Genomic DNA, 11,157 nt, shown 5'->3' on the forward strand with positions numbered 1-11,157 from the left:
GTGACTCTTGAAAGAAGGACGACCCAAAAAAAATTAATGGACTTGAATCAAGAAGGTTATCAACGAATTAAGATGAGAAAAATAGAATAAAGAAGCACCAAAAGATTCGGACTCAAAATAAACCAAGTAACAAAAGTAGAAGAATTACTTCTTGTTACTTAATTTAAAGGATCAAAGAAATGATTTGATGATTAAAACTAGTTAACAAGTAATCAAAGATGTTAATTAATTGTAAAATAGTTGAAAATTAGAAGAAAAATGAGTTTAGAAGAAGAAGAAGTGAATTTGGACACTTAGAAAAAAACTATGCCTCAAAGAAGTCCATCACTTGTAAGACTTTGATTGGATGATTTGATGATTAAAACTAGTTAACAAGTAATTAAAGATGTTAATTAATTGTTAAATAGTTGAGGAATTGAAGGGAAAAATGTTAGAAAAAAGAATCACGAAGTTTGGACACTTGGAAAATTTTCTAGGTCCAAAAAACTTTCATACTTAAATATTTTTGGGGTCTTAAAAAAAACCTGCAGGTTTTGGTCTCTGAAACTGACGCACACGCGCGTCAGGTGCGACTGGGCGTCGCTGGCAGGTTGTCTGCTGCGCTGGCTACTGATTTGTCGATCCACGTGGCACTTTTTTTTTTTTTTTCAGATTTCATTTTTTTTTCTTTCTTTTTTTTTTTCTTTTCAAAATTCCACTAATGGACCCCAAAAAAAACACCTTTGACCAACTTTGACTTGAAAAGTTGGATCAAATGTACTTTCTTCTTTCTTCTTCTTCAAGAGCAAGTTGAAGACACCAAGAACACATAGAACACCAAGAACACACACTAAACCTCAATACACTCAAATCAACTCGAAATTGGCTCAAAATTTAGGATTTTCTTCCCTTCAACTAAGATAACAAAACCCACTAATTATTAACCTCCAATTTCTCCTCAATCAAAAGACCCATTTTCAAAATTTGAAAAGTTTGGAAAGCTTGAAACCCTTCAATGGTAACTTCACTTCTACAACTCCAAATTGAACAAAATTTGAAACCTAGACTCAAAAAACACTAGGGAACAAGGATCTAGTGTCAAAAACAATAAATCAAAATTTAAAAAAATCATTTTTTTTTTGACAAATTTTTTGGACTCTTTTTTAAAACCAAGACTAGATTTGTAAGAACAAATCTAAACCTAGGCTCTTGATACCAAATGATAAGGGTTCCAATTGGGGATGAAACCAATTGAAATCAACTGTGGAATGAAACAACACAAAAGTAAGATTGATGAGAAATAAGAGATGAGAAGAGAAGAAAGAAAGGCAATTGAATAAACAATCAACCAAGGAAGAAGAGAAACTTGAATTCGAAAAGAAACAACTCAAATTGAAAACCACAAATGAGCAATCTCAAGTGAAATCAAGGTTAAAGAAGTCCTAAATCAACAATGAGAATCCACCCATCACTAATCTAGATTAAGCTACACTTAGCTTGGCTATAGGGATTCCACCCTTAAACTACACTCTTGAAAGAGTTTGTTCATTTCATATTCAAAATCCATATAGTCTAAATCTTCCAAAATAAAAGAGACTACTATTTATACTAATAAAATAAAGAAGACACTTATTTGACAATTTTACCCTTAATGAGGCAAGGGCCTTGTTTGGTTGACTTCTTTTGTGAATTCTTGAAAATAAGGTAAAGAAGACACTTCATTGACAATTTTACCCTTAATGAGGTAAGGGCCTTGTTTGGTTGTCTTCTTTTGTGAATTCTTGAAATTATGAGATGACCATTTGCACAAATGGCCTCTTTCTTCTTTCTCTTCACTTAGATGGACCTTCCACACATTGTACTTCTTGATTTTGTGTCCATCAAGCTCCTCTAATGCTTTTACGCGATCCATGCTATCCATGTTGTTATCACATATGAAAAGTCATGTCTTTCTTTTTTAAAGCACAAAAAATCATTTCATTTTACATTTACGAAACTATAAAATCAATCATATACATAACTATGTTTTTTCCTATTATTGTAGTGTCTTCATTTTCACAGGATTATTTTTAATGCTTTTAAATCTTATGATGTTACTTTAAATATATTCATGATATAATAAAATGTCTTACAAATCTAGAAATGGGAAACTGCAAAATCATATTTGTGAACTAGATGCAAAATTGAAGCACATGATTGTGCAGCATAGTGGTATTTGGTAATTAGTAGCACATGTCCCGATTATGTGAGTCAAGGCATCTTTTGTCTCTGAATCTTTTAATATTACCGCATTCTCAAACATCGAAAAAACATTTCTACAGCAAACCACATCATCAGATTGAGTTAGTATTTTGATACTCTAAAAGATAATCAGCTTAACGAAAAAGAAAGAACCTTACTTCTGAGAAGAAGACATCACCAAAAAAGAATTTTCTATGAGTTTACAGCAACACAGCGCAACATCCTTCCATGTAGCTCCATCCTAATCTTCTAAATATACAAAAGAAGACCCCCTTGCAAACTCAAGAAGATCACGACCATGTAACCTCAAATTCACTATCAAACTATACTCTCAAAAAGGAAAATAAAGTGCACAAAAATATAAACAACAAACCTTGAAATTAAAACGAGCAAGAGTTTGCAAAGAAAGTTGAACTAGCGTAGAACCACTGGGTTCTGGTACTTGGGGGGTAACAGTAGCAAGAAGCCCTCGACTCAAAGCAGCTGATTGTCTTGCATGATGAGATCTTGAAAAGATTGCTGAGATACATTCAAGCAGTCAATTTTGAATAGTCGGACACAAAGGTGGAATACTAACACCGAAAATACACATGTTACATAGAGCAACACCACACAAAAGAACTAGCTAATGAAAGTTCTGCTCAAACTCAGAGAACCTTTTAGTTAGTAACTCCAATGAATCCACCAATGTTACAGAAAGCCCATCAGAAAACATAGGATCAGAGAGACCACAAATACGAGGCTCCATGGTTGGTCCCATTGCTTTAGCAATATTTTCAATACATGCTAGAGTCGCAAGTGAGTTTCTGCCTCTATGGGGAGCAATCTGGGAGAAACATATCTCACCTGTCAGGGTTATTGCTTCACACATATAAATGTTACAGAAAGAACCTACAACATATATGGGTAATGTTGTGACACATATAATACATATGTTCCCCTTGAGCAACACCACACAAGAACCAGTTCATGAAAATTCTGCTCCAACTCAGAGAGAACCTTTCAGTTATTTATAACTTCTTTTTAAATTATCAACACAAAAAAAGATAATTTCCCAATAAAAGAACTGGAAACAGTACCGCAAGTATATATACAAGATCAAGAAGTCTAGAGGATCCTTATCAGCAAACCGCTTAAGTTATCCACTTCGTTTATTTAAACCTATGATTCTAGCCGACCTCATTTGTTTTATTAACATGTTTATCTGAATATTAACATGTACATTGACATTTAGAGTGTCACGCCTCAAATCCCATTGAGACAGATAGACACTCGATGTCGTAAAGGACCAAGAGAACCCACGTATAACCTGTACGTACCATGCATTTAGATAAGATAATCATGTAAATCTAACAAGTATACGTTCAAGCTACGATGATAAAAGAACAACATAGGTAGGGCCAAAATATATACACACAACTCGGTCGTTAAGGCCACAACTGTTAACGAACCAACCATAACTCCATGCTATTCATTAGTCTATAAAGCCTCTATAAGATAGGTAGACTTAGAGTAGGTCGGGAAAGACCCCGCCTTACTCTTAACTACAATACAATACCAAAATGAAATGAATCTACCAAGGACTCAGTAAAGCTCCGAATAAAGTTGGAGCTCACCAAAAGTAACTAAGTGTTGTGTGCTCCTACTGAGGAGGTCTACTAGCTGGAGTACTCGTGCCTGCAGCATGAAATGCAGCGTCCCCCACGAGGGATGTCAATACGAAAAAATGTACCTGAATATGTAAGACAATAGCATATGTAAAACAAGGGCTCAAATGAAATCAAGTATCAATATATGAGTGCATAGATTAGAAGAGAAACCCACCTTTGTTTACTTTTGTGGGATCATGTAAGTTACATTCTTTTTTTTACTTTTCTATACTTTATAATCTTTGTAGGGCATGTGATACAAGTGACCAACTGATCAGGGGTAGAAGAGAATGACCCATGCTAGGCATTTTAACCCTTGGGATGTTGTCCTCATAATTACACAAATTGGGATCGGCTCATGCTAGGCTTTCGCCCTGAGCTACCACCATTCTATATGAATTGAGATCGACCCATGCTAGGCATTCACCAAGCTAGCCTTTGCAAATACCATTTCTATACTAGCACATAGGAGGATAATTACACAAGTATAGAGTAATGAACATATAATGAAGTAATTCTACACACTAAGGAGAGGGGGAAATATTGTTAGCTATTAAGAGATCGTACGCTGCCTCTATATTTCCTTTACTAGGAATAGAACTTAGGAAAATCACTTCGTTGATATTAATCACAATTATCAGATTTCATGCCAAGAAATATCGAATCGAATAGCATTACATACCTTATTCTCTGACCAATATAACTATCACGATTCAGCCTCCCCTTTTAGGTGTTAATCAATAATATAAATCATGATAAACTAATATTTGCAGCTATCACACAGTTAGCCTCGTAAAAAAGTAGCTAACTATGACTGATAATGAGTCCATACAACCCTTAAAATAATGTGTATCATCACATCCTCCTTTTATGTCCAACACTACCTTTTATATCCTTTCCCAATATTACCCAAGCTGTCCCAACAACAATACACATAAAACAACCTCAAATATTCTTTATCATACAACCAAATATTGAACTCACCACCCCCTCGAGTTCTTCATGAAAGCACACCCATAATTCATCACTCAAACTCATACTTAAGGAGGACAAAAAAAATGGAGAAGTCACCTAACCTCAATTTCTACAATTTCTCCTTATAACTTGAAATCTACTAGAACTTCAACTTCCCTTCACACTTGAACCAAAGAAGAAGAGAAAAGTTTCTTAATAACCAAGAAAAAATGAGTAGTAGCTTGTGGGAACTTCTGCCATCTACTTATAATTAAGCATGAATAACATGTTTTCCTAGTCTTCCATGGAAGAATCAAGCTAAATCCATAAGTGTTTCTCTTACCTTGGTTTGCAGATATGAGGGTTCTTCACGAACCCTAGAAGGAATTATAAGGCTGTTGTTTTAAGCCTTGAGAGAAAAAAGAGAGAGAGCTAAAGTTAAATCTGATTTTCCTTAATTGTTAAAATGAGTGAAAATATCTTCTTATATTGGATTTATATGGAGCCTTCTTTACCATAAAAGAAATCCTCTAGAACCTCCTTTTTTTGGTCCATTTTCAGCCACTAATTGGTCAAGGAGGTGATGCACCTCCTTATGTACATTAAGCAACTCAAAAGGTCAAACTAGGTGATGCACCTACTTGCCTTTACTTGGGCTTATTGAAATGACCCAAAAAGTTCTTTAAAATGTGCTTCGGAAGTTACCGGAAACTTGTTTAGCTATATATAAAAAAATCCATTTCGTTTTTCGAAAATCCGACTTCATATTCTTGTTTAGGGGGTCAAATTGAGTGGCAAATGGGTCTAACCCAAATTTTAGAGCAACCGTATCAAAATCCAAAATTTCCAAGTGAAGCCTTTTTCGAGGGTCTACTTTGTAGGGTCATATCTCCTAGCACACAAATTATTGGGTGGCTAATAACATATCCATGGAAATCCCTTTGAGTTAGCTACCTAACGCACTTCGTTTCACCTCATTCGGAGTTCAGAGGAAGAAGTTATGCCCATTTTCGTAAAATCTGTCCGGCAGGAAAGGCAATTTCCAGTGAGCGTTTTTACTGTTCACCTGCCTCATTTTTTTTTCTAAGTGTTGGACCATTTTTCCAAAGGGCATATGTTATTTCCTATATACCATTAGTTCAATTTCCATCTCTAAAACATTTCCCAAAACACCTCTCCCATACTTAGACACATTTTCTCTCAAGTTCTCTCAAGAACCCTAATCCAAAACCTTCCTCAAGATTGAAGAGACTCTTGCTCCAAGTTCCAAGCTTCCATTGAAGACACTCTCAAGACCTTCATAAAAACTCAAGGTATGTGGTGTTGAACTCATGGGTCCTTCCACCCATAGTGCCTAGACTCTATTCTACTCACTAATTCATGGTTTAAGTTAAGATTCATAAATTAGTCTTGTTCTTTGTAATAATTTCCTGCACATTGAATTTTAAACATGAAAAGTGATTGTTTTGAGCATGTTGTGACTCTAGAACTTGAACCTAAATTTGGAATGGATGTGGAGATTTTCATGTGGTATTGTGGGTGTTAAAAAGGTGTTGTTGTAGGTTGTTCACTGGTTTGGCTGCATAATTACTACCCTATTTTCCATGCTCTTTGATTCCATTACATGCCTTCAAGGTGTTTGACAAAATGTCCAACTATGGAGAATTGATGAACCGATGCTTTAAAGCTTGAGTTATGAGATGTATGGAAATCCAGAGTTGTGTTGATGACAAACTAAGCTTGTGTATATGTCCATTCCATACGTGAGATTGCATTAGAGCCTAATGGGAATTTCCTATATAAAGTGTTGCACGACCATGCCCGGTCCGGGGGAAAAGAACCGGACAACCATGTGAGAGGTTTATATCTCACCACCTAGGATGCTTGGGGTGTGACCAACATCAACCATGTGAGAGGTTTATATCTCACCACCTAGGATGCTTGGGGTGTGACCAACATCAACCATGTGAGGGGTTTATACCTTGCCACCAAGGTGTCCGGGTGTGAACGGCATCCCCCATCCTAAGTTGGGGTTATAGATTGGTTGGATCATGCATACACATATGATATCTACTATTAGTATAGATTTACTTAAACATGTTTTGACTTCACTTTGATCATGCATCCTCATATTGTTATTCATAATGCCTATGAAACTATTTCTTGTATTTCGATTGTGTCCTTGTCTATTGTTGTGTTGCACCCCGCATACTTAGTACATTCCAAGTACTAACGCATATTTTGCCTACATGATGTCACCATGTAGGGACTGGAGCTACTCTTGATCCTTCTCTCCATTCACGTGGCTAGTACGGTGCTTATCCGAGTTGTTGGTGAGTCCTCAATGATTCGAGGGCTATGTTATGTTTCCTACTCCTATGTTTTGAGACTTTAGCTTGCAATTGTATTTTGACTATGAGGGGAGCCGGTAGTATGTCATGGCCCCGTCCTATCTATGTATGTAGAGGTGTGCGTTGGACAAGTATTTTGTAAATGAGCTTGACTCTTGTTCTATGATGTCATTTTGAAATGGTTTGCCCTTAGTCCCTATTTCCCGTTAATTAATGTTGAATGTACTTTCGCCACCGATGAAGTGTGATGACAAGTTTGAGAGGCTTGTTTGGGGTTCCTTCGGGTTCCTCATTCGCCATGTCACGTCTAAGCCCTAGGCTTGGGTCGTGACACTTATCTATATTGGGCCTTGGCAGATTTGGCTGCTGGATTTCCTTTCACTTTTATTTTCTGTTACTTAGTTTGGCCTCAAGTGAGCCCATTAATATAAGCCTAAATATGATCCATTAACCTTGGGCCCTTTAACTATATCCATATAGCGCAAGTAGGTGATGTAGCTAGTAACTTAATTAAGCCAAGCAAGAAATTCACCATTTTATTCCATTCTCTAAATATTAGTTCCTTTTGCCTTAACTTAGCACTTAAATTTGAGCTTTAAACTCAATTACCACCTTACTATCTCAAGTTTAAAAACTTCCGTCAGGGTTAACTTGCAGTACACATGCTGAAACGTGCAAGGCATCACATCACCTTCCAAGCTAGTTTAAATCAACACTAATCATATAAGAAACATAGTTCTTCACCTATAAGAATCAGTATATGCCAAGTATCATATGAACAGAACTAACTTATGCGTAATTTGGGATGTTACATCCTCCCTAGCCCCCCTTTAAGAACATTTGTTCACGAATGTTAGCATGGTTATTCAGCCCAAACAAGTTCAAGCCTAAGTTATGTAGTACTATTAATCCATAATTTAGATAAACTTATACTTACTTGTCAATGCCTCAACTCAACATTGTCATCTTTCTCAATTGTCTGGACGAGATGAGGATACTTCAATCTCATTGCTTCTTCCGTTTCCCATGTAACTTCTTCTATTTGTTGGTTTCTCCATAATACTTTTACAGAAGCTACTTCTTTATTTCTTAACTTCCTAACTTGTCGATCCAGAATAGCAATAGGTACTTCTTCATAAGTGAGATCTCCCGTAACTTGTACATCTTCAGTAGGAGTAATACGAGATGGGTCACCTATATACTTCCAAAGCATTGAGATGTGAAACACCGAATGAACTATTGAAAGCTCTTGTGGTAGCTCTAACTCATAGGCTACTTGGATAACTCTTCGAATAATCTTAGATGGCCCTATATAGCGGGGACTCAACTTCACTTTTTTACCAAACCTCATTACCCTTTTCATTGGAGACACCTTCAAGAACACCCAATCCCCTATGGAAAACTCTAGTCCTCTTCTTCTAACATCTACATATGATTTGTGTCAACTTTGAGATGTTGCTAGACGTTGTTGTATCACCTTAAATTTTTTCATAGCTTGATGAACAATATCTGGCCCAAATAAGGCAATTTCACCCACTTCAAACTAGTTGATTGGTGATCTAAATTTTCTACCATACAATGCTTCATAAGGTGCCATTTTAATGCTTGAATGGTAGCTATTGTTGTATGTAAACTCAATCAGCGGCAAATGGATCTTCCCAACTACCTTTAAGTCTAGTATACAAGCTCGTAGCATATCCTCAAGTGTTTGAATTGTACGCTCTGCCTGACCATTTGTTTGGGGGTGAAAGGTTGTACTTGAATTCACTTGTGTTCCCAAATTTTTCTGAAATGAATTCCAAAAATTTGCAGTTAATTGAGCTCCCCTATCAGATATAATAGAGATTGGCATTCCATGTACACGAACTATCTCTTTAATGTACAACCTTGCATACTCTTCAACTGTATAAGTAGTCTTGACCGGTAAAAAGTGCGCTGATTTGGTCAGTCTATCAACAATTACCCATTTAGAATCAAACTTCCGAAATGAACGAGGAAAACCAGTGACAATCCATGTTGATCATGTCCCACTTTCAAATTGGAAGTTCTATACGCTGCATATAACCTCTAGGCTTTTGGTGCTCTACTTTTACTTGTTGACAATTTGGACATTGAGCAACAAATTCTGCAATATTCTTCTTCATGTCACCCCACCAATACACTTCTTTCAAGTTGCGATACATTTTGGTTGACCCCAGATGGACACAATATCTTGAATGACGTGCTTCCATCATAATCCTCTTTCTTAGTCCATTTATTGGGAACACACAATCTATTTTGGCACTGGAGTACTTCATCTTCCGTAAGCTCATCAAATGCCATTGTCATACCTTTTTGTACATTCTCTCTAATTTGTGATAGAATAGGGTCCTTATACTGCTTCTCTTTCACTTCATCCACTAATGAAGATTCTGCCACATTCTGCACGATCACCCGTTCATCCGGAGACTCAAGAAGGCGAACCCCCAAGCTAGCTAGTTGGTATAGATCCTTAGTTATTCCATGTTTTTCCAGGGGCTGCCTATAGGTGCTAGAAATTGTTTTACTACTTAATGCATCAGCTACTACATTTGCTTACCCAGGATGATACAATATATCAATGTCATAATCTTTTAATAACTCAAGCCACCTTCGCTGCCTCGGATTTAGGTCATTTTGCTTAAATATATATTGCAAACTCTTGTGATCAGTAATATGTAAACATGGACCCCATACAACTAGTGGCTCCATATCTTCAAAGCAAATACAACTGTTGCTAGCTCTAGATCATGGGTTGGATAATTTTTCTCATGTGGCCGCAGCTGCCTTGAGCCATAAGCTATTACTTTACCATGCTGCATCAATACACATCCTAAGCCCACTCCTGAAGCATCACAATACATTGCATACCCTTCTGTGCCTTCTGGAAGTACCAATACAAGTGTAGAGTTTAATTTATTCTTCAGCTCTTGGAAGCTTCTTTCACATGCATCACTCCATTGGAAATTGGTTGCTTTGTGTGTTAGCTTTGTTAAGGGTGCAACAATGGAAGAGAATCCTTCAACGAACCTTCTATAGTAACCTGCCAATTTAAGAAAACTACAAATCTTCGTAGGCGTTGTAGGTCTTGTCCAGTTTTTCACGACTTTTATCTTTTGAGCATCGACCTTTATTCCTTCATTAGATACAAGATGACCTAAGAATGCCACAGATTTCAACCAAATATTACATTTGGAGAACTTCGCATACAACTTACGATCACGAAGAATTTGTAAAACCTGCCGCAAGTGATTAGCATGGTCCTCTTCCGATCTTGAGTACACTAAAATGTCATATATGAATACTATCACGAACATAACTAAAAATGGCTTGAACACCCTGTTCTTCAAATCCATAAAAGCCGCTGGTGCATTTGTTATCCCAAATGACATGACTAAAAACTCAAAATGACCATACCGTTTTCGGAACGCTATCTTGGGTATATCTTTGTCTTTGACCCTCACTTGGTGATAACCCGACCTCAAGTAGATCTTTGAAAAACACTTAGCACCTTGTAACTGATCAAACAAATCATCAATTCTAGGGAGGGGATATTTATTCTTAATTGTTACTTTATTCAACTGTCGGTAGTCAATGCACATTCTCAACGAGCCATCTTTCTTACGTACAAACAATACTGGTGCTCCCCATGGGGACATACTAAGCCTTATGAATCCTTTTTCTAATAAGTCTTTTAAGTTCTCCTTCAACTCCTGTAATTCTATTTGGGCCATTCTATATGGAGGGATGGAGATAGGTTGAGTATCTGAAATCACATCAATACCAAACTCTACTTCTCGTTCTAGAGGCAAACTCGGAAGATCTTCAGGAAATACATCGGGAAATTCATTTACCACCAGAATGGATTGAAGAGTTGGTGGCTCTGCATCTATATTTTTCACTCTGACCAGATGACGTATGTATCCTTTGGACATCATCTTTTTTGCCTTAAGATAAGAAATAAA

General features: G+C 36.7%; 1 protein-coding gene across 1 annotated transcript; it reads right to left on the bottom strand.

Annotated features, from left to right (window-relative positions):
- Window positions 1–8,114: 8,114 nt before the first annotated feature.
- On the bottom strand, window positions 8,115–8,525 carry LOC125822712 (uncharacterized). Its single transcript, XM_049502153.1, has one exon. The coding sequence runs from the start codon at window positions 8,523–8,525 to the stop codon at window positions 8,115–8,117; it is 411 nt and encodes a 136-aa protein (XP_049358110.1).
- Window positions 8,526–11,157: the final 2,632 nt, after the last annotated feature.

Source organism: Solanum verrucosum, unplaced genomic scaffold (genome assembly GCF_900185275.1).
Source record: "Solanum verrucosum unplaced genomic scaffold, falcon-dt-bn FXZP01000302.1, whole genome shotgun sequence".
Taxonomy (NCBI): domain Eukaryota; kingdom Viridiplantae; phylum Streptophyta; class Magnoliopsida; order Solanales; family Solanaceae; genus Solanum; species Solanum verrucosum.